At 44.8% G+C, this 23927-nt stretch overlaps 1 protein-coding gene across 3 annotated transcripts in view; it reads right to left on the bottom strand.

Annotated features, from left to right (window-relative positions):
• Window positions 1–22294, bottom strand: part of ATIC (5-aminoimidazole-4-carboxamide ribonucleotide formyltransferase/IMP cyclohydrolase) — a 41614-nt gene extending 19320 nt beyond the window's left edge. Inside the window, exons 1-9 of one of the 3 annotated variants that reach the window (XM_084819413.1) lie at window positions 22207–22294; window positions 19542–19668; window positions 12944–13109; window positions 9399–9465; window positions 5713–5801; window positions 3992–4143; window positions 3740–3896; window positions 1147–1272; window positions 695–802 (exon numbers count right to left, since the gene is read on the bottom strand). In XM_084819413.1, coding sequence (XP_084675539.1) covers window positions 695–802; window positions 1147–1272; window positions 3740–3896; window positions 3992–4143; window positions 5713–5801; window positions 9399–9465; window positions 12944–12989 — 745 coding nt within the window. In that variant the 5' untranslated portion in view covers window positions 12990–13109; window positions 19542–19668; window positions 22207–22294. The remainder of the gene's footprint in view (window positions 1–694; window positions 803–1146; window positions 1273–3739; window positions 3897–3991; window positions 4144–5712; window positions 5802–9398; window positions 9466–12943; window positions 13110–19541; window positions 19669–22206) is intronic. The other 2 variants (XM_084819402.1, XM_084819422.1) reach the window with 2 other exon arrangements.
• Between the last annotated feature and the right edge of the window lie 1633 nt (window positions 22295–23927).

Here is a 23927-nt window from a genome sequence, read left to right as displayed (position 1 = left end):
TGTTTACTCAGAAATATGTCCCACTGTGTTCAATGCAGCTTACTCCCAGGTAAACGTTTGAGACTCTGATGGGTTTCTGAACCAATGGCCAAGTCTCTCACACACGCAGCATCATAGTGGCCTGCTGAAGTACAGCAGTGTGGAGCTGCTCCAGGAGGCAGGCCAGTTATGTGCAACAGCTTGTCATGTGGATCTGGCAATTTTCATCTCATCTTCTTTTTCTAAAGCTGTTTCCAGCAGTGTGGTGAACAGATAGTCATCAAATCTGTGTGGTGAGCTGCTGCATACAACATGTTGCTTCCTGGAGCAGCATGCAGTTGCATGCAACAGGTACCATCACATCGCCTCTTTACATGATCATTATTTTAAAAGAGCGGCCATTAAAGTTGGGTCTTTTTTTTTAATTAACCCCCCCACTGCCAACACACACACACACATAAGGTGACAAGTGTCATAAATTCAAGAAATCGCTTAGCTAGATAAACCCATTTAGCTATTCCATGGCGACTGGTATTTATAAAATAACTGAACAGCAACTGAACTGGCGCAGAGCACAAATGTGGGGATAAAGCCAAAGAAGCTCTGGGGCAATTTCCAACAGACTGGACATCACTGCTCTACACTGCCATTATATACACTGTCAGTAGTTCTAGACAGGGCAACAGGATCTAAGAAACAGATGCAGCCCACTCACCTCTTGCCCGCGCATATGCAGATGCCAAGGGTGTCAGTGTGCAGTGCATGTCATGCACCATACAGACCGCAGCTTCTTCTTCACTGAGGAGTACTCCAACAGCTGCACCTGGTGGGCAAAATAAGCAAAGCAGCGCATGTTAAAGCTGCAGCCTCTCATCAGTGGCCTGAAGCCTACGTCTCATGCCAGAGAGATGTGGCATAGTTTCTGGGTGTCCTCCAACAGCAAAGATGGTCCATGTTCTGTTTTTGAATAAAGCACATTACTTATTCTCCAAAACAGAGACATGAACAGCACCTCTGTATGTCACAACTTTGTTAGAGAGTCAGTTCTTCTGGACAAGGCCATAGCATACATCTTTACAGACACACCCAAGGAATGCATCATCTCATAAACAGCTGGAGAAAGTCAACCATGTAAACATGAAGCAGAAATCAAATCTACCATCTTACCTGCTGGACTGACGTGTTTGAAGGAGGTTGCAGCTGGAATGCCCAAAGCCTGCTTGAGCTCCTTGACCAACTGCCAGGCATTCAGAGCATCACACAGGTTTATAAATCCCGGGGAGCCATTCAAAACTGCAGAGAGATCACAAAAGCCCATTCAGTCAGAAATGCCATTCTGCACGGAGCCTCAACAGCTAAAGTATAAATCACATTTACCATCCAATTCAGTTATGTTCAGTTTCAAAACTCAGCATTATGAGCAGTCTACATCTCTTTCCTTTTAACCTAACCAGTGGTAAGCACATGGCAGTAGAAAAAAACAGATGGCTTTTGTTTCTTTTGCATGATGCAAGAAGAGCCCCGCTGATCAGATCAAAGGCCAATCTAGTCCAGTATTCTGTTCACACAATGGTTCACACAGTATTCTCTTCACAAGTGGGAAGCCCAAAAGAAGGACAAGGCAAGTGTTATATCAGAGCAAACACACATGCGCGTACACACACACACGTATGTACGTAGTTGTTTATATATATTTGGGACCAAGGTTTGAAAGTAATTAAGACAAGGTGATCTGCCTACATTATACATTAAATTCAAATACTGCACACACACAAAAGGAAAAGAAAAATTCTAGTTGTGTGTTCAGTAGCCCTGTCCAGGCACTCGATACCCATGATTACCAAACAAGTGCTGCCCCCTCAACAGCCCCCAGTCAAAGCAGGATTGGCTCATCCTGAAGGAAGCCTATTCTATGCATGTAAGTTTCCTCCACAGGGATGGGAACTCTGATTGGCCAGGTTTCCCACCCTGTGCAGGAAACCGGCTGTCCTCATGCATTCCCACTGGCCCGCTCCTACATTCAGAAGCAATGACCAGAACAGGGAGGGCTACTGAGCTGCATAAAATCAGATGCAAATGCATCTGTTTTGAATGGAGATGATCAATCTGCAAGTTTAAAGCCTGAACAAAGTATCTGAGGGTTTGAAGAACTTGGCATATTCTGGTTAGGAATAACATAGCGGAACAAAGAGAGAGAGGTCAGTAGGGAGGTACATACAGACGAACATGACCAGAGGCCAAGAAGGTGTATGGGCAGTCAGTTACGGAACAAAGACATTATGCCCCTGGATGCTAAAGCTATTCGCAGACACTCATCACAAGGAAATATGAGGGATGAAGATTTCTTTAAAGAAGGAAAAGCTGTCATTCCCGAACTCGAAGAAGTGCAGTAATCTATCAAGATGTGAAATCCAGGACAGGGGAGAACACCCAAGTGAAGTCCAAAAGGTAGTTATGAGATTTTCTGCAAGGAGCCCAGGGCAGGATATGTAGTTTCCCCACTTAATCTTCACAACAACTCTGTGAGGTAGGTTAGGCTTGGAGACGGTGACTGGACCAAAGGCACCGAGCAAACTCGATCACTGAGAGGGGATTTGAAGCTGGGACTTCCCAGCTGGGCCAACGTTCTAACCAGATCACCACCCTGGTTTCTCTCACTACAGCAGGAGTGCAGCACAGCAGGCCGAGGGGCCAAATCCAGACCTCTGGAGCTCCTTCCCCTAACCACCAATTGTTTGGTGGTTTCCTGGCTTTTATGAAGTTCCTTTCCTATTCTGAAAGGGAGAAATGCCTCTCCTGAGGCTTCGCTACTGACAGCTAAAATAGAATAAATAAAAAATAAAATATTTTTAATTTTGAATATTTTGAATATTTTATATTCAAATAAAATATTTGAAGCTAAAATAGGCTGGAATCTTTGGCCCCGCCCCTTTTGCCTTTGGCCCCACCCACCACTAGGATGCGGCTCCTGAGAGCATTTCCAAAATGGAATTCGGCCCTAGGGCTGAAAGAGGTTTTGCACTGCTGCACCAGAGTTCCTGAGAGCAGGCAAAATGCAGTGCCTAGGGGACAGAGCTATGAATCAGGATGTCCTGGGTTCTAATCTTGCCTCTGTTATGAATACGTTGATAGCATTAGGAAGCAATCTAATGGGGATAGTTGGCCACCTCCGAACTTGGAGGTGGCCGACTATCCAATGCAGGAGGGGCACAGCATGGAGGGCCACCCTGCATTTGTGGCTAGATGGCCAATTTTGGCTGTCTAGCCGCAAGGCTTTGGAGCGGGGGGGGGGGTACAGTGCATAGGAAGGGACAGTGCATAGGAAGTGTCATAACGATGCTTCCATCGTCCCCTTCCTGCCCCCAGGAATGCCCCCCTTTCCCCTGCTCCACACTGCTCTTACGAGGACAACTTAACGGGGACGAACCGCGCCTCTTATGAGGCAGTGGTGGCAGAGGAAGGGAAGCAGTGTTCTGGGAACCGACCTCAGAGTGCTGGCTTCAAGGTCGGTTCCCATAAACTGAAAAATCCCGTCTAGAGGCCACAGGATTGTACCCTTAGGCAATTGGCTCTGTCAGCTCAGCCCTCCCCCTGTGATACTGGAATAATAACACTGACATCTGCCTTACAGAGGTTTTGTAACACACATTACAACAGCAGAATGTATATGAAGAGCTTTGAAAACTCAAAAGCACTATTGACAAGTACTGTTGTGGCACCGTTATCATGATATTTGGAACGGACTTTCAACACATCCTACCTGACAGAGGGAGTTTAGGCCTCAAAGTGTAGAGCTGAGCAGGAGTCTGGTGGGGATTCATGCCATACCTCAGTGGAAGTTGAGACACTCCTTTGCTGTACTCTTTCCTGAAGTAATCAGAGATGGCCATATCGTACTGAGCAGTATGAGTGAAAGCCTGAAGAAAGAGCAGTTGAGACTCAGTGGTCACCAGGATATTTTAAAAGTCATGAAAAAGCACCATTCACCCCAGTATGAAAGAGTGCAACGTACCTTTAGTGCCAACTGGCGCCGAGTTTCCAAGGTGGTGTCTTTATTACTGAAGGCTTTCATTTCCTTTGCTACAGTGGTATAGTCCCCAGGATCACATACAACAGTCACACGAGCGTGGTTCTTTGCTGCAGCCCTCAGTAAAGCTACACCTCCTGTAATTAAAAGAAGCCAGGAAAACATCACCATTTCTCTATTTCTACAATATTCCAGGCAGACCAAATCTACCCCTCTTGCATATAGCTCATTTATCCTTATACATGTGTCCTGCACAGTCTACAGGACAAGGACTACAGCTAGCCTTCCAATAACGCCATAGAATTTATTACTAACATAATGTCCATAGCAACCGTTCCTGCACTGGCTCTTCAAAATAATTCTGAAATAACTAAACAAAAACCAAAAACACATACATTTAAATAAGTTAATCTGACTTGCAGTTCTTGCCTGAGGAATTGTTTGCGTGTGTTACAATTTCCATTGTGGGTGTCTAGGATTCCACCCCCAATGGAATCCACCCCTGATGGGACTGAGCCTCCGAAAGGGAATTGGCCCAGCTGCCAGCAATGCAGGAGAACAGCCGGTTGACTAAAATGCAGTCATAGTCACAGCAGTTACCCCAGCAATGAGGACAGTAAAGAAAGCAGGTCAGTCAGTCTAACATCACCAGGAGCTGCAGCCCCATGCCAAGGCAACAAGGACGCAACTCTTGGCCTCAAGGAGGGTGGGGGAGAAGCGCAAGAACTGCAAGGCCTCTTGATGGGCATTTCAAGCCAGGCAGGCACGGCCCAAGGAGGATTTCCCCCTGTGGTCCTTTGGCTGAGCAGAGACACAGGGAGGAGGAGTATCAGGGTGATTGTGAATCCCCTTTCCTGGAACTGAGGCCAGGGGAAGAAGGTCTGTGGCCACCCCTCATTTCCCTAAGGCAGGGACTTTGCCTCCACCCATAACCTGAAACATTCAAGAATCCCTCACACAGCTCACATACGACTGTGAGAACTAGGCCTCAGGTGGTAAATGTGAGACTGTGCCACACGACTTCGGACTGCAGGTGGGGACTTGACATGACTAAGTGCTCCTTCATACAAATTCCCTCCACACAGAAAACATGCCGGTCAGGGAGAAGGTTTACAGCCTAGCCTTCTCCCTGGCCTGATAGTTTTATATGTGGAGGCAATTTGTCTGTATGAAGGAGCATTCAGTCATGTGAGCCCCCAGCTGCAGTCTGTAGACCAAACACTGGTTGACCACCTCAGTAAGAGCTAGGCCTAACAGGGGGAAGTGGTGGATCTGCCCCTTGCCAACAGCACAGAACAAGGGCAAGTGAGAGAGTATTGTTGGAATGGGGTCCCCACTGCCTGTTCTGGCCACTACAAGAATGGAACAGGCTCCCTTCCTACGCCAGAGGCTAACCTGGGCCAGTCTGGATATGCATAGATAGCTCAGGAACCTGGGAGCAAGCCCATAAATCAGCTGCAAGTCAGTGTGTGAGAACAGGCAGGTCTGCATCAAACACACCCTCCCCAAAAGCGTTCACAGAAGACTCCAGCCACAAAGTCAGAGCTTTTGGACAATACAACATATTGTTATGGGACAAAAATGGGGAGATCCATGGAGGGGGGCTTACGCACACACACATCTGAAGGCTGCTTTCAAATAACAAACAGCACCCTCAAGTTACTCACAATGCACAGCCCACTTAAATGAATGTTTCTCTGACTTACCAATGTCAATCTGTTCAATTGCTTCTTGGACAGTTACATTTGGGGATGCGACAGTCTTGACAAAAGGGTAAAGATTGCAAACTACAACTCTAGAAATGGAAGGAAGGAATTGATTTAAATTTGAAAGACCAACTGTACAGGACAGCATCACCTGGCTGCTCTCCCACCCTGAAATCACAGTTAGAATCATACGTTAGTCTATGCTGACCCAAGGATTTTTATGAAGCCCTAACACAATGCTGCAGCACATCTCACACTCCAGGCGCACGCCATCCCTTCCAAAGCATCCCCTAGGATGGAGTGCTCACACAGCCATGCCACTGGCACCTGCTCTGCCGGTGCTGGGGAGCAAGCACGATCAGATCTCAGCCCTTGCAGCCGGATGAAGACTCTTATGCCAGCTACAACTCACGCCTCGGCTCACAGAATCAGGTCATCGCATAACTGCTGCTTTCAGGTAGCTCAACACAAAAGAGAAGCATGTATTCATTTATACAAAGCACAGTTCAAAGGAAGAAACCCCCTAGCATAGGATCCACATTACTCAGATCATGAAACAATGAGAACTATGGGCACCATCCAGCCAAATGCAAGTGCTTTTTGGTCCCACTAGTTTCAATAGAAGACAGAAAGAGAGTTAAATGCATGCTTAATTCTCTCACTGAAATCAATGAACTGCGAAAGTGAAGTAGCTTGCATGGACTATGCCCATGCTTGACTTTATTTGGTAAAAAGTCTGAAAAGATGAGAAAGGTGGCTAAAGGACCGAGGATATTATTTATTTATTTGTTTGTTTCCAGTCCAACACTCTAACTACTACACCACACTGGCTACACTGCCCAGGTTACTGAGATAGGCAGGAATCAGATAACCAGTTGCCAGAAACTAACCCACTTGTATTGCCACTGTGCTTCAAGGCCAACTGGCTGGGTCAACAAAGCGTTTTTCCCCTGCTTCTGACACACATTTGTCATATTCCTTGCTTGTTTAAGGAATAATTTTTGCTTGGCATCAAAATTCACTCTTTCCACCACACCCACATCAAACCAGCCAACAGAATGAGGCCAAAGGATGATTATGCTGCCCTTACGTTAACTCTCCATCAACAGGTGGGGTCAAATGTACCCAAATACTGCTGAAAAAATATTCATAAAACTTTTTCTTTCAGACTTCCACAACTCCATGCTCCAGCTATTCCTCAACAATTGTGAGGTGTGAGTTGCCCTGGGGTGTTTCATGGGTGTTCTCCTAAATCTAGTGGGGGGAAAATGAGTTTTTATTCTTTCTGTTTGGGGGGTCAATTCTACTCCTTTGGAATGACTAAGAAAATTGAAAAACCATGCACATAAAGTCCAAGGGGTCAATACAACCCCGCAAAATGCTATTTAAATTAATTAGTTTTTCCTTTCCAAAATTGCTTACCTCAGAACTTGCTCTTTCCATTTCTCATGAGAAAGGAGAACAGAGGGTGAAAAACAGTATTTTGTATATTTTCGTAATAGACAAATTACTTCCCCTAATTTCAGTATAAATCGTATCGGGGTGAATAATACCCCACAGGCTTACTAATTCCCTTTATAATCCTGATTTTTAAAAATGTTAGAACCCTCCTTCGATCTGCACAAAACTGTTTTTTTGTTTTCTATTTTAGCTATCATTTTGAGCAATACTTACAAATTCAGCTTTTGGGGGGACCCTAACTGTATTTGCAAATGTTTGCAAGCAACCTTCATCCTCACCTCAGCAGATGGCCAAACCTAATGGCAACTTTCAATCAAGGGCCTTTAGGTGGCCCCATTTCTCTGTTTATAGGAAGATCTGTGCAAAATGTATTGCTGAGGCTTATAGCCCCAGCACTGGAGACTCCGATATCAGTGGGACGGTGAAACCACTCTGGGTTTCGGTCAGAACCAGCCAGAACTCGAAAGGAGCTATCCAAGGTGCGGAAGCTTTAGAGTTCTGGCTGGTTCTGACTGAAACCCAGTCTGACTGAAACCCAGAGCGAATTCACCGCCCCACTGACATCAGAGCCAGGAACCTCCACTGATCCTCAGGTATCTGTGCCACAGCAGCGCACAACATAAGCTAGCTAGTGACTGAGAAACTAACAAAACATTTACAGGGCTCTGGATAAAGTGTAACAACTGGTAACTTTTTCACCAGGCAATGTAGAAAACCCTGTGTAGAAAACCCTGACCATAGTTGGCTCTTAGAAGAACAAACAAATGAGAAATTCCCCTCAAGTTCCTTGCCATGAATTCCAAACCACCAACAGTAGCATTTTTGGATTTCAAGAAGATTTGACACCTGCAAGTTATGGGCCAAAGACAGGAATGGCGGTGATTCTCCTTTCTTCAATGCATAATGATGCCACAATCTCAGACCATTAATCCAAACCTGAGATCATTTTCTATTATAACACTAAATATGGTGTAGACATCTGTGACCAAATGGTCTCCACATATACTTCCAAACAACGCATGATCAAATAGTGGCCAATGGTGTGTGTGTGTTTCAAATGTAGTAGACGTTGCCTGTTTAAGTGCCTATGTTATTCGAAAGCTGATAAACCCAGGATGGAGAGAACATTCCAAAAGACATCTCCTTCAAGTAGATGTAGTAAGGCGTCAATCAAACCCCGAGCTGAGTCTAGAAACACAGCCAATTTGCCTGGAATGTCAAGAAAGGGAGCCTCAGAACTGGTAGGGGCTGCCACTGAGAAAGCCAGCGAAAGCGCAGGTGTAATCTCTGTGGTCGATGCCATGACAGGAAATCACAGCAATGACGTGCTTCATGTATTCATTTTGCCCGTCCTGTTCGTGCAGTTTTGGACTGTAGCAACCGTGCCGAGACCACTTGAGGAGCGTATACTATGGTAGGTAAGATGTGTTGTTGTTCCTGTTATAGGTCACTCACAACTCATGACTGCTGCACTTTTATACTTATCTAACTGTTATGTTACATGAATATTAATGGCAGTTCTTAAAAACTGTTGGGTCCATTAGACCTTACACACTGTCCTTGTAGGTTTATGTACCTGGGGTACTGCTGGCCTCAATGGCTTTGTTGCAACTACACTGTTTTAATGGAAAAGGAAAGTTCTCAATAAAGGCATGATTTTTTAACTTGCAAATGATGTCACGCTTAATATCTTCCACCAGGTATTTTATTTATAAGGCTTGGGGCGGGGGGTACATTCGATTCCCAAAACAGACTGATACAGTCCATTTTTCTATCAATGGAGAGTGAAAAGAAGGGGCAAGAGGGATATATTAGAAGGGGAGGGCCAGACCAAGACCCCTGCCCAGGGTTCCCCAGCATTTAGGGCTGGCCCTGAATCTTTGCACTCTTTTTGTTTGAAGTTGACTTGCATGTTGAAATCCAAACAGTGCTATGTAAATCTCAAAAGGGTATGTTTGCCAGTGTTTCAAAATCAAATATGATCAGGAGCATAAAGATAGTAAGTCTATGTGCCCCCTCCCCACTCACAAAAGACCACCAATACACAAAACACCATAAAAGCATCTGGTATCTTTTTGAAGCTAACACACAGATGAAGAGGAGTATTTCTGTGCATCATAGCACAGAAGCCTTAGCCCTCCTGCAAATCTGCATTTGCCAAATGGTATCAAGGTTTATCTCATGATTATTTATTAACACAATTAGCCTTTAAAAAAATTTTTTACCTTACAAGGCTGAAATCCAATTTATCCATGTCAGCTTTATCTTGCGGAATGTCACGAGCCAATATACCTGGTTGTGGGGAAAAAGATGCTTACAAAACTGTAGGAAAAGGGATCTACAATTCGCTGCTGCCTGGAAAACCATGTTCTATAGAGATTGTGCGCCAAATCTTTTTCCCATCTTACAAATGAATACCATTTCCCTAGCTTGTTGTTGTTCAGTCGTGTCCGACTCTTCGTGATCCCATGGACCATAGCACGCCAGGCCTTCCTGTCCTGCGCTCTCTCCCAGAGCGTGCTCAAATTCATATTCATTGCATCCGTGATGCTATCTAGCCATCTCATCCTCTGCCGTCCCCTTCTCCTTTTGCCTTCAGTCTTTCCCAGCATCAGGGTCTTTTCCAGGGAGTTTTCTCTTCGCATTAGGTGGCCAAAATATTGGAGCTTCAGCTTCAGGATCTGTCCTTCCAATGAGCACTCAGGGTTGATTTCCTTTAGGATGGACTGATTTGACCTCCTTGCAGTCCAGGGGACTCGTAAGAGTCTTCTCCAGCACCACAGTTCGAAAGCATCCATTCTTCGGCGCTCAGCCTTCCTTATAGTCCAGCTCTCACAGCCATACATTACTACTGGGAAAACCATAGCTTTGATTAGACGGACCTTTGTCGGCAAGGTGATGTCTCTGCTTCTTACTATGCTGTCTAGGTTGGCCATAGCTTTCCTCCCAAGGAGCAAGCGTCTTTTAATTTCATGGCTACAGTCACCGTCTGCGGTGATCTTGGAGCCCAAGAAAGTAAAATCTGTCACTGCTTCCATTTCTTCCCCTTCTATATGCCAGGAAGTGATGGGGCCAGATGCCATGATCTTCGTTGTTTTAATGTTGAGTTTCAAACCAGCTTTTGCACTCTCCTCTTTCACCCTCAACAAGAGGCTCTTGAGATCCTCTTCGCTTTCTGCCATTAGGGTGGTATCGTCTGCATATCGGAGGTTGTTGATAATTCTCCCAGCAATCTTAATTCCGACCTCTGATTCATCCAACCCGGCATTTCTCATGATGTACTCTGCATATAAGTTAAATAAGCAGGGTGACAATATGCAGCCTTGTCGTACTCCTTTCCCAATTTTGAACCAATCGGTTGTTCCATGTCTGGTTCTTACTGTTGCTTCTTGACCCTCGTACAGATTTCTCAGGAGACAGGTAAGGTGGTCTGGTACTCCCATCACTTTCAGAATTTGCCACAGTTTGTTGTGATCCACACAATCAAAGGCTTTAGCGTAGTCAATGAAGCAGAAATAGACGTTTTTCTGGAATTCTCTTGCTTTCTCCATGATGCAGCGAATGTTGGCGATTTGATCTCTAGTTCCTCTGCCTCTTCGAAACCCAGCTTGTACTTCCGGTAGTTCTCGGTTCGCATACTGCTGAAGCCTAGCTTGTAGGATTTTGAGCATCACCTTGCTGGCATGTGAAATGAGCGCAATTGTGCGGTAGTTTGAACACTCTTTGGCATTGCCCTTCTTTGGAATTGGAATGTAAACTGACCTTTTCCAGTCTTGTGGCCACTGTTGAGTGTTCCAAATTTGTTGACATATTGAATGCAGCACTTTAACAGCATCATCTTTTAGCATTTTAAATAGCTCGGCTGGAATACTGTCATCTCCGCTAGCTTTGTTGTTACTAATGCTTCCTAAGGCCCACTTGACTTCACTCTCGAGGATGTCCGGCTCAAGTTCAGTGACCGCACTATCATGGCTATCAGGGACATTCAGATCTTTCCTGTATAGTTCTTCTGTGTATTCTTTCCACCTGTTCTTAATCTCATCTGCTTCTGTTAGGTCCCTGCCTTCTTTGTCCTTTATCATGCCCGTCTTTGCACAAAACGTTCCCTTGAGATCTCCAATTTTCTTGAAGAGATCTCTAGTCTTTCCCATTCAACATTATTCTTGAAGTAAGTCCCACTAAATTCTAGGGTATGGTTACTCTTAAGTGTTCATGCAGCTTATTTCTATACAAGTGTGCATACAATAGCAGCCTTAATCTCAAGGGGGAGCTACTTGATGCAAGGTTTGAAGAACTCCTAAAGCAAAATCCTATGCATTTACTTGGAGTTAAGCTAATTTCAATGGGACCTACTCCTTATTAACTGTGCATAGGATTGCCTTCTCAGAGAAAACCTTATTTTGGTGCAAATTACTCAAGGCTTTTCTAATGACAGAAAAATACTGGCCTACATTTCTAGCAATAAGTAGTTTGCAACACAGTCCTATACACGTCTCCTGAGTCCCACTGAGGCTTACTCCTGCTAAGTAGGTATGGGATTTCAGCCTTTTTAAATATCTAAACCAAGATTTTTTCACAATATCTTCTTAAGCTGCACTTCATGAATATCAATACAAAGGCACTTGCTTAGAAAAACCCACCTCATAATAAAACAGCGGGACTTCTAAGGCAGAACTAAATATTAAGAGGAATGACATGGCACTGCCCTCTAGGGACTATACCACTTCAGAACGCAGGTGGGAATCATGCAAGTGACTGCTCCCATATGCCTTAGTTTTTAAAATTGCCTGCACACAGAAAACTGGCAGATTGGGGAATTCTGCAAGGACTGTACCACATGATCCTTTTGAATTCTTAATTCAGCTTTAAGATGCCACTGCAGTTTTTGTCTTTAGGTTTCTAAGAGAGCAATCCTATGGTCCCTGGGCGAGTGTCCCAGGGACCATAGGACAGCTCAGAAAACCCCTTCCAAGGTCGGAGACAGTGCTCAGACCCTGGAAGGGAAAGTCGGAGATCCACACCCTGGCTCCTCATAGCCATCACACGGAGAACTGCATTGGCTGTCTCTCCAAGGTAGGAAAATCAACCTCAGAGAGGGGGAAAAGGGGGCATTCCAGTGGGCAGGGAGGGGAGGAAACCTGAGAGGCCAGGATATGATTTATCCTGCACCTCCTCCAGCCTCCTCCCCTCCCGCTCTGAAACAACTGCGCTAGAGCGGCTGAAAATCCCATCTAGCAAAATATAGGAGATTGAAGAATGGGGAGGCAAGGATCGCCTCTACTGCTCCTTCTGCCCTGCTGGCTTCAGCCTGGCAGGACATAGGAATCTTGGAAGCCTCTGAGTCCGGGGGCTTCCGAGCAGCAAGGGTGCAGTCCATAGGATTGCACCCTACAGTGAATGTTCAGTCTACTTAAACAATTGCAGGTTGAGAACCACAAACATATCACTGTAGAAAGCTCTCTAGCTTTCCTACAGAGGGATAACTGTATTTGGGTCTAGTTTTAATTCCTATACATGATAAACAGCATGTCGTGGAGAAGGGCTGGAATCCTTCTTCCTGACAGGCTAGTTTTTTATGTAGAGGGAATTCCTTTGTATGGAGGAGCATTCAATGATGCAAGCCCCCACCTACAGTGAAGTGATATAGCCCAGGCATAGGTTCCCCATCTGTTTCTTCAGCCAATCCACGTTTTCCCAGATGCCATGCAAATTCCATAAAACACAGCCATTATCTGTTTTATGCAGTGGAAGAATGTCAGCATCAACCTACCTGCGTGTACTGCAGGGTGAAGGGTCTTCACGCGTCCTCCCAACATTTCTGGAAAGCCAGTAAGATCAGAAACATCTCTGTTCAGAGGTGGGGAGAAAAGGCAGAAGGTTGCTCAGGTTCCATGGCACTTATTCAGCACCATGAACTGATGGAACAAAAGACCAATCTGCCATTTCAGAAAATAGTTTGAGATCACAAACCATAAGGTTACTTGGGACCAGGAGAAAATGGAGTCATTAAAATAAAACAAAGAATAACTATGCTTTGGCTGTTATATACATGATCACCAAAATGTATTTCTACACTCCATATGGTGCAAGCTTCCTCTAAAACTCTGTACGCTCTCTATTTGTTAACACGATATGACACTTCGAATGTACATGTTCTAGTGAATGCCCAATATTCTTACATGGATATTGAGAATCCTAGAAGAATTTGTGAACGTCTGAAAATGCAGATACACCAGCAAGCATTGACAGTTGCCTAAATGTGAATGTCCAAAAAGAGGAGAAATATATCCCTGCTTTGGGGCACTTGGAAAATGCATCTGGAATTGCCAGCATTCACATATTGAAAGCCGACATCCACTGTATTTTGGACATTCACAGCATCATATATATGAAGTGGCTTTGCAGCCTTCTCGTCCATCCTGACAGTGATGCTGTGAGGAATTACTACTCTAATTTTATTTTATTTTATAGGTGAAGGACAGAGGTTGGGGAGAGAAGGGTTTACTCTAACGGAGGGGTAGGCGACTGGTGACCCGCCAAATGTTTTGGCCTATCCCCACCGGTTTTTCTGGCTAGTTCTGATGGGAATTATAAGCCAAAATATCTAGAGGACTACAAGGTGCCCACCCCTGCTCTAAGGCCACCCAAAAGATTCTGTGTCTGAACCTAATCTCCAAAACCTTAAATACAAGTTCTCTGTATTTAAGAATGACTTGGATAGAAAAGTGTTGTTGGAGTAAAATGTCTGAGCTACCAGACTTGTTAATATGACTGGAATGTTGGGTACTTCCCATGAAAGTCCATTCTGGGCTGATGGGACGGAGACATCTAAGGATTTGGTTATCTCCTCTCACCACCAAGGAAAGCAGGAATCACATGATTAGTATCTTTGAAGGAAGACTTGGTCCTTCAGCTCCACCCCCAGTTTTTGTACACAGCCATATTCAAGACAGAATTTCAGAGGAGAGAACAAGAGGGGACAGAACAAAAGAACCAAGAGGCAAAAAGCATCCCCCTGGAAGGCAAGGCATAAGTGCGCAGAACAGGTCAATCAGGCATGGAAAAATATCTCAGCCATATGAAGTGTGGGGTTGGATGCCTCAGCCCCTCCAGCACAGATTGGACTTTCATGGTAAGTATCCAAAATTCTATTCTCTGGTTGGTGTAAGGAGGCATCCAAGGACTGGGTTGTGTCCAAGCTATCATCCTCCTTAGGGGTGGGTTAGTGGCTGACTCTAGGAAGGACCATGCTCTGGAGAATGATTTCTCTGGAGAACAAGAAAGGGTGTGTTTTTTTTTCCTTTTTAGAGAGGCTGAAGAAGACAGAGGTCAGAAAACGAAGTAAGTATCCATCAGGGTTGAAAAAGAAGTATCTTAGGAATGTTAAAGAATTTCTTAGAATATATAAAGAAGCAGCTCTGAGAGTAATGATTGTCCTGGGTGAAGGCAGGGAAGGAAACTGGAGAGCCAGGACTTCCTTCAAAGATCACTAATCATATGATCCCTGCCTTCCTGGGAGGTGAGAGAAGATAGCTCAATCCTTGGATGCCTCCTCCCACCAACCAGAAATATTATTTTCCAAGTTGGATGCAATATTTAGTACTTTTTACACCTGGCATTCCTTTGTACTCCTCAGGATGTTATGGTTGCACCAGTTCTCTCTTTCCTCTATCCATTTCCCTCTTTCTTTTATTTATCTATTTATCATAGCTTTAGAAATACCATTCATGTTGCGGAACACAACAGGATCACAGGATCAATCATCAGAGCCTGGAGTTGGAAAATAGACTTGGAAAGGATACATTCAATACAAATGTCTATGAAAGGTATATGTTGCCTACTCTTGGATTACTCCTTTCTCACAGTTTTCAATGACTACTTTGTTTAATGCTTCTCCAGTTTAATGGATTTCCTTCTCTTAATGGTGCACATGCTCAACTAATTATCAATGACATCAAAAGGACAGAAAAGCTTTCAACATCTTCTTTCAGACTGAGAGGTCCCAGCCTTTCTGAACATCTAACAAGCATTAGATGCTTTTCACATGACTACAAACAAAGGGTGCATTTTCTTCCTCCAAATAAGCTAAGCTTGACTGGGATAGACTATTCAACAAAGTATTTAAAGTCATCTAAAGCTAAGACAATGAATCTTTTTAAAAAGTCCATCTTCAGAAAAGAAAACTGTGTTAGCCTGTGTTTCAAAGTAGCTCTTTTTGAAAATACATAGATATGCTTCAAAACCATACCAATCACATTCACGCAGAACAGTAAGCCAAGTTTCTGGAGAATCCTATGATTCTGGGAAAGAGCCGAGTGTTAGTGAATGCAGCCTGTTTACTCACACTTGGCTCCTCTCTCAACAAACCAGAAATGGTTTGCTGCATCAGCTGAACCTGGGATCCTACGTTGTTGCTCCCTTTACTAAACCAGGGTTTGTTCTTGCCCTGCAAATCCTGGCTTGCTTGGGAGCAACAAGCCAGGAGCCCAGATCTGGATGATCTGCTTATAGTGAGCATTTTTAGAGCCAAGTGAGAGCAAATCAAACAAGTTTCTCCAGAATCTTGGCTTACAAGTTCCATGTCAGTGTGGCCACTAAGTCAGGTGTGCAAAAGATTTAGTAAAAAAAATACATTCAGTGTGGTCAAATCTCATCACTTTCTTGTTTTAAGGAGGCTTGCTCAAGTCCTTCACATTTGTTCAGAACAGCATCAGAACAGAGGAGTCAGAGAGTAAGTACAGCAGGTTGCTTGACAATAATTTCACTCATGTAATGTTGTGTGACTGTTGTGTGCAGATCTTGTGAATTGCATTAGTTAAAATATAGCCCTTGCTTTTTTAAGTACTGTACTGCATTGCAGCATAAATATTTAGAATTACTGATGACCTAAGCAATTGGAGAATATAAGCATAAGAACTGCAATAGGAGGAGAGAGGCAAGGTCACAGCAGAGTAATAAGCAAGCCATAGATACGGACGGAAAGGAAGCATCTTTGGTTAAAGTGGTAATGGAGTCTAATGACAGGCTGGCATCCCCAGAGAGCAAGGGCAGGCACATCATAGGAAACTAACTTGCAATCTAAGATTTATTGCTTTTACACACACATAATTATGTAACCCGACGTCATGCCCTGACTGGAGGAGTCCTCCTCAGAGGAGCTAGAGGCCCCAGAAGCCCAGGATACCCCACACCAGGGATGCCACCAGACCCACAGGAGCCTGAAACCTTGGGGGAAGTGGCTGCAGGGCCAGCCTTGTCAGGAGAGAAGGACTCTGCCACTGAGGCAGAGGCTGAGCCACCCCCTGACCCCAGGAGTGTCGTCACCTCAAGCAACAGCCTAACTGGGCTCCTGTGCAAAGGAGTGCTCGCCTCCAGAAGAGGTCTCCTCAGAAGAAAGGGACTCCTCAGGAGTAGGGTCCAGAAGGGGAGCTCTGATTGCTGCAGATGAGCTCGGGGTGGGTCTGGCTGACTTTGGACACAAAAGCCTTCACTGGAAACCCATCCAGTGTTGGAACAACTTGGTCCATCCAGTCTCTGCTGTGTATCTTGCCTCCTGAATTGTGCCCTGTGACAGATGCTCTGTTTTCTGACCGTTGGGACTGCCCAGCAACCCTGCTACTGGGCTGTGTAACGTACCTGACTGATTTACTGTGTCTGACCTCTTGCTTGTTATCTTGACTACTCCTGCTGCTGCCTGATCCTTGTTGCTTGCCTGCCTGCATTCTGACCTCTGCCTGGATTTTGACCACTTCTGCCTTAGCTTGACCTCCTTGGACTGAAACATGCCTGCTTGACCATTTGCTTGCCAACTGGACTACTCTACTGCATTGCTCCCAGTCCTTGCTTGCAAATAGCCAAGACTTGATCTAGAGCAGGACACCCTTGTACAATAGTAGCACTATTCTGCTGTAAACATTCAAGGACAGCTTGTCACTTGTGTGGTAAGAGCAGAACCTTAACCAGGTCAATAAGTGGTGGTAAGGTCCTACTACAACAAGTTTATTTATTTGAGCTCATAAGACAAACCATCACATGGAGAAAGAACAGGGAACATGTGTTTAGAAATCTGGGAGAGAAGGTCCTATAGTTCAGAAGCAGAACAGGGTGGATAAAAATCGACGATTTAAAAAATAACAATTAAACTAAATTTTTAAAATTTAAATTAGATTTTCATTTAAATTGTTTTATTTTTAAAAAATCATAAATAAATTTCTCTCTAACTTAAAAAATAACATAGTTACAATTAAATCCCACCATAAACATGCTAACCCTATGCATACAGTCTCATCAAAATGAAGTCACCTACCAATGAAACATGGGCATTAATTTCAGTTTCTCATCTCATGAAAATGTATCTGTCCAGCCTAACTGACAACTCTAGCTTCTTGAAAGTTCTGGGCATTCAGTTTCTCTGACTAAAGTCACATGTGCAAAGACAGAGGCTAAACAGGATTGCTGTTCTGTGCTTATGTGGTGGTAGAGCTGGGCCAAGCAAGGGAGAGGAGTTACTTAAGACAGAAAGGCAAGGTAGATAAAAATCGATGCTTAAGAAGTTTTTTAAATTGGATTTTTTTCAGCCCAGTAACTATCAAACCTTGCTTTGATCTATCAGTCATGGGCATTTTGTTTTTGTTTGGTTCTTTGTTTTTTTGTGAGGGCAAGGCTGGGCCAAGATAAAGATCAGCAGAAAGGAACAACGCTGAAAGAGAAAAAACAAAACTGTCCAGTATGTATCTTCCTGTGTTCTCATAGTAAGGCTGCAATCCTATACACGCTTATTTGGGAGTAAGCCCCATTGAACTGACTGGAACTTGTTTATGAGGAGAGACATATAGGATTGTGCTGTTCACCTCAAGCTGTCAAGGGTGCTGGTCATAAGACTGACCCTATATTTTAAAGACTTTCCCGTTATAGGTAAAAAGAAATGCATGCAACATGTACACAGTGAGACAAACAGATGCAAAGCCTGCTTGTAAGAATAAAACAGTATAAATAATACTCTAATCAGATGTGAATTAACATGGCTTAGTGATCAGATTTGCACCGTTGTTCAGGAAACATATGAAAAAGTTTCAACGGAAAACTTGATTTAAATTAAGGTGATTTAAATCACTTACTTAAATCAAGTTTTCCACCCTGTAGCAGAATACATGCTTTGCGTGCCAAAGGTGCCAGATTCAATCCTTGGCATCTCCAGGTAGGGTGAGCGAAGACCCCTGGCTGAAACTCTGAAGACTTGCTACTAGGCAGTAGAGAACACTGAGTTAGATGGACCACTGGTCTCACTCAGTTTAAGGCAGCCTCCTATGTTCTTATCACCCGGACATTAGTTGCCGGGAAGTAAGTCCCTCTGCACTATATGAGATGCGCAGTGCAAGTCTATGCATATTGACTCAGACATAAGCCCTACTATGTTCAACCGGATTTATTCCAAGTAAGTATGGATAGGATTGCAGCCTTAATTCCAAGTAAACAGGCAGAGGATCAGGCTGCATGGCTTCAAAGTGCATCATTTGTAAAAGCAATTGACAGAAAACTGCAGGAACACATCAGCGCAATTCAAACCAATACAGGGCTCCAATGTGCATGCAGCTCCACAAGAGCAGCTATCTAGTAATTTTGCACTCTCAACATCTAGTTCATTTAACATTTTCCAATTTGTTTATGCCTAAATGTTTGAAAAAAAATCTGTTTTTAACATCTTGAAAATCTGTTCAACACTATACCAACTGTCATTTGAAATTTGCCTCTGAAAAATGCATTCTTATTTCTAAATATCACTTTTTAGTCTTGCAGCCCAATACTCAAGTTTGTTTACTCAGAAATAAGTTCTGAGGCTTACTCCCAAATATATATGCATAGAATTACAACCTTATTTCTGCGACCATGAGGGCTTGCATTTAATACACATACCATCAGTCTGCAGAATTATAATGGTAAAGTCCCCCCGCCCCCCCGCAAATACTACTCCTTCAATGTATGACTACAGATTGGTTCACATGTACTGCCAAACCATAGCTTGGTCCAGGCAACTCCTCCTTCCCCCTCATTTTGTGTGCTCTGCTTAGTTAGATATACTTGGTTTTTAACAGACTACCGTTTGCCATCATATCCAAACTGGCAAACTATGGTTTGTATTTGCTACACAAACCAGGATCAAATCTGATTCAGCTCTAACAGCAAACTATGATGTTCTGCAAAGCTCCTAATCAGGTGGAGCGCATGAAGGGAAGGGGAGTGCATAACCACAGGGCTTGTTTTCATAGGCCCAAACCATACCAATTCCAATCCCAGTTAGTGATAGAAAATACAGCAGCAGGGGAAACCAATCTGGAGTGCGACCTCATGACCCTTTAAATGGCATTTACCTGACATTCAGGCCTGCATCCCGAAGGGCTTTTGCCGTTCCTCCAGAGGCAACCAAGGCCAAACCCAAAGAACTGAGACATTTTGCAAATTCCACCAGGCCAGTCTTGTCTGAGACACTGAATAATGCTAGAAAGAAGGTGAAATATAAACAAACATCTTTAATACGCAACAGAAACCCAAAATATGCACTGAACCACTTATATTGGTTAATTCCCATCATGTACAACTGAGCTCACTGTAGTCCTGAATTTAAGAATGGCACAATTAATGCTCTATGGCCTATGCTCCCTCCCCCAGAGCAGAAATAAATGTGTTTCTTGCTTTTTAACCACTATCATGTAACTAGTTAGATTTTAGCCATATATTTTAATGCACATTTCCCATCCCTCTACCAGTGGAACTGGAAACTCTGCCACCACCAGCCATTGGCCATGCTGGTTGGGGGTGATGGGACTATGTCTGAAAGGGCACGGGGTTTGGGAAAGCTGCTGAATTGTAAATTCTGGTCGGCGTCAGAATAGGATAGGAACTGTGGCTTTTATGACAGCAACTAGCACTTTCCAGGCCCTCAGTGCATTTTAAACAGTCCCATCTTTACTTGTCTCTGCCCTCCAAACAATACACTTTCACCACGTTTGTGGTGTGGCAGTGTAACCAGACAGCTGCTATCTCTCTACCAGCCTGTCATTAACTCTATGAGAATTTCTCCCTCTCCACAGATCTTTCTGCACATGCTTACACACACCATCTCCAGGAAGAAAAAGGCCAGACCAAAAAAAAACACATTTGTCCCCAGCTAGGTGGAAAGAGGGCATTTCAGCCGTCAATCCCCTGAGGACCAAAGCACAGGTGATGGAAGATATCCATGATGAGAGTCTGACATTTTTTTCTCTATAACAACCTTGAAAACAGTCATGGGGACTCCAAATTTTATCAGAGCAGCACTACTGAGGGAGGGGGAAAGCACTTTCTGCCCCAAACTGAACTTAGTATCCTCAACTTAAACTGCATCTCACAGAGGGAAGGGGCAAAACTAGGGGCAAATGCCTTTTGGGGAGGGACAGATTTAGGTTGGGGGGGGGGAAATGGCAGAAGCAGAAGGGCAGAAGTGGGCGGGGGGGGGGAGAAGGACTAAAAACGTCCTGCAGTGCTCTTCTTTGATCTAAATCCTGCCACCAAGGGATTTGCATTCTCTCCCCACAGGGCACAATTCCAATTGGAGAAATGACAGAGGGGGAAGTGGATAAGCCTCCCCTCCCCCCAGCACCACTGCTCCAATGAAGCTTGGGGATGCCATTCCTGTTTTAAAATTAAACGAAAAAGGATTGGGAGATCTGATCACAGATCTCCCACCTCACATAGAGTTTGGCCCTGAGTAAGAGGGCAGAAAGTTATGTGACTGGGGAGAGACCGCCTATTTCTTTTATTTTTGTCACATCTATCCTCCCAGTATAAAAATTGACTCTGGGAACCTATCAAGGGAAATATTGAGCAACAAAGCAAAATGTTTTGAAACTCCAATTTATTTTAAAATTTTGATTTATACCCTACCCCGTACACCTTGATTTATACACTGCCCCTGGGCAGCAAGTGAGATGCTGTTTTGCACATGTGTGTTTTTGGCTCCAAAGCACGAAGTTCTCTCAGGCCCAATTTATTATACGTTCGCCGCAATCAAGTGGCGAAGACTTTACTGGACTGTCCCATTTCAGGCTGCGCGCGGGGGTTGCATGTTTGAATAGTCCTCTCGTATGTGTGGGAGAATCTATCTGCAAATAGAAAACCAGCAAGTCAAGGAGACATGTTCAGGGTAGCCTTCGCCAGGCAGTGGGGGAACATTCAAAAATGCAGCCTTTCACCTGTAGCCTGGAGCGGTACAGCCCAGGAACTGCACTACCACTTGATTCGGCCGAAGCTTTAAACTGTGCCCTCGTTTCCAAGAGGCTGGGGTTAAAACGTTTAAGTCTTCTCCCATGATACTGATTTAACCATGGAAACGGTTTGTTTGTTTTAACGCGCCCATCGCCGCATGTTTTACGCACAGCCCACATTTTCCGGCCCCCACGCTTTTTGCTTAATAGTTTCTCTGGATGTTACTTGGGAGTAAGCCCCAAAGGCCTCGCAAGATGTCCTTAAACACGTATCAGAGCGAGCTGGAAGAGCACCGCCGACAGCCGCTGGCACTGCTTCCACCAAAGCCCCCGCCAGCCAACGGGCCCTTGTGTTCACTGATACAACAGAGTGAACAGGAGCGCCCCCCCCCGCTACCCAGACCCTTCGCCCCCCGAACTGGCCTCAGAGTTTCAGCGCTCGGTTCCCCGCTTGCAGATGGGCGGACCGGACCCCGCTGCTGTTGCCAGTGGAGGCTGGTGGCTCGGAGACCGGTGGGGCTGTGCATCCATTCTGGGTTTCAGCCAGAACGCTGAAGGAGGCATCCGAGGCGCTGAGCCCGTTTTGGGGTTAGGGTTCAGCACCTTGGGTAGCTCCTCTAGAGTTCTGGCTGGTTCTGACTGAAGCCCAGAATGGATTCGCTGCCCCACCGAAATCGGAGCCTCCAATGGTTGCTGCTGCTGCTGCAGCAGCGGAACAGCAAAACTTCGCGAACGGGATTGTTCCGAAAAAGCGCCACGCAAAGGTCCCAGCCGCGATACGCGAGGGCATTACCCAGCTGCTGCCCCGTAGCCATGTCCGCGGTGCCCCGGCGATACGCCTGGCAGCTGATCCGGTGGGGGGGAGAGAGAGAGAGAGAGAGAGAAGCTCAGGCCCACATGGGTGGAAGTAAATGGGGGGTGGGTCTGAATAAGGGGTGGGGTTAGGGTTGCATGCCGGGAAGTGCGGGGCAGATCCTTGCAGACACGCCCCCTGTGACCAAAGTGCGTGCCAGCGGATCAAAAATGCAAAAACTGCTCGGGCTAAATGTTGTTGAAACTCGAAAGCCTGGAAGAGGGGGAGTAAGAGACGAGATCGCTGTCAGATTAATTCAAAGGGGAGCATAACCCGATCCTTTTTTCCGTGCAACTGGTTAAACTGCGTCATTGTGCAGAAAATAGCACCCTCCCACCCATGTCCCCCAGCAACTGGGGCACATTTTCCTCCCTGTCTCATAAGATTAGAACCCGGGGTCATCCCATAAAGTTGAATGGTGGTTGATTCAGGAGAGAGAAAAGGAAGTACTTCTTCGCACAATGCCTGATTGTTCTCTACCACAAGATGTAGTGATGGCTACCAATTTGGATGGCTTTAAGAGGGGATTAGACCATTCCTGGAGGAAACAGCTATCAATGGCAACTAACTGTTGTTGTTGTTCAGTCGTTCAGTCGTGTCCGACTCTTCGTGACCCCATGGACCATAGCACGCCAGGCCTTCCTGTCCTGCGCTCTCTCCCGGAGCGTGCTCAAGTCCATATTCATTGCATCGGTGATGCTATCTAGCCATCTCATCCTCTGCCGTCCCCTTCTCCTTTTGCCTTCAGTCTTTCCCAGCATCAGGGTCTTTTCCAGGGAGTTTTCTCTTCGCATTAGGTGGCCAAAATATTGGAGCTTCAGTGAGGGTTATTTGCTACCTCCAGTATCAGAGACAGTATGCCTATGCGTACACCACTTGCTGGGGAAAATGGGCGGGAATGTGGCAATGCACTCTGTCCTGCTTGTGAGTTTCCTGTGGGCAGCTGGTTGGTCACTTGTGTGAGCAGAATGCTGGACTAGAGGGACCCCTGGATGCTTGATCTGATCCAGCGTGGTTCTGCTTGTGTCCTTATTGTAAGCCTCCCTGAGCTCTTTATTGATATGTCACCCTATAACATATACAACAAGTCAAATAAGCAAGTATCAACACAAAAAGCACAAGTCAAAATGGCAAAGAAGTTTGAAATGGTGAAATAAGGTCCCTTACAAGCAAAAAAAAAAGTGTATGGGCATGTTCTTCTCCAAATAATAGTGCTGATTAGAAAGGACTGTGACAATTGGAGAAACCCATAATTTAAGAGGGAGTAGGAATATATCTATGAAACATTACCATAGCTACACACAATGGCAGCAGGCAAAGCATCTAGGCATAGCAACAACCTTTGTGGTATCCAAGAGCAAGTGGCCTGATCCCCTATTTATTTGTTATATTTTTAATCTGCCCAATAATCAACATTCTCTGGGCAGATTACAAAGAGCTAGAAGACCAAATTGCCATACAAGCCATTAAATATTTTTAAAATATATAATCATTTAGAAGAATAAACTACAGTACAAAACAAATAGCGCAGGAATAGATAAAATAGCCATCAAAATCTAGAACTATCTAAAATGCCTGGAAGAAAAGAAAGGTCTATGCCTGGCACTGAGAAGATAACAGTGTAGGTATCAAGCAAAACACTTTGGGGAGGGCATTCCACA

This window comes from Heloderma suspectum, chromosome 1, assembly GCF_057233095.1.
Source record: "Heloderma suspectum isolate Gila_16-S chromosome 1, 16-S_ref, whole genome shotgun sequence".
Taxonomy (NCBI): domain Eukaryota; kingdom Metazoa; phylum Chordata; class Lepidosauria; order Squamata; family Helodermatidae; genus Heloderma; species Heloderma suspectum.
This window is presented reverse-complemented; position numbering and strand designations above follow the sequence as displayed.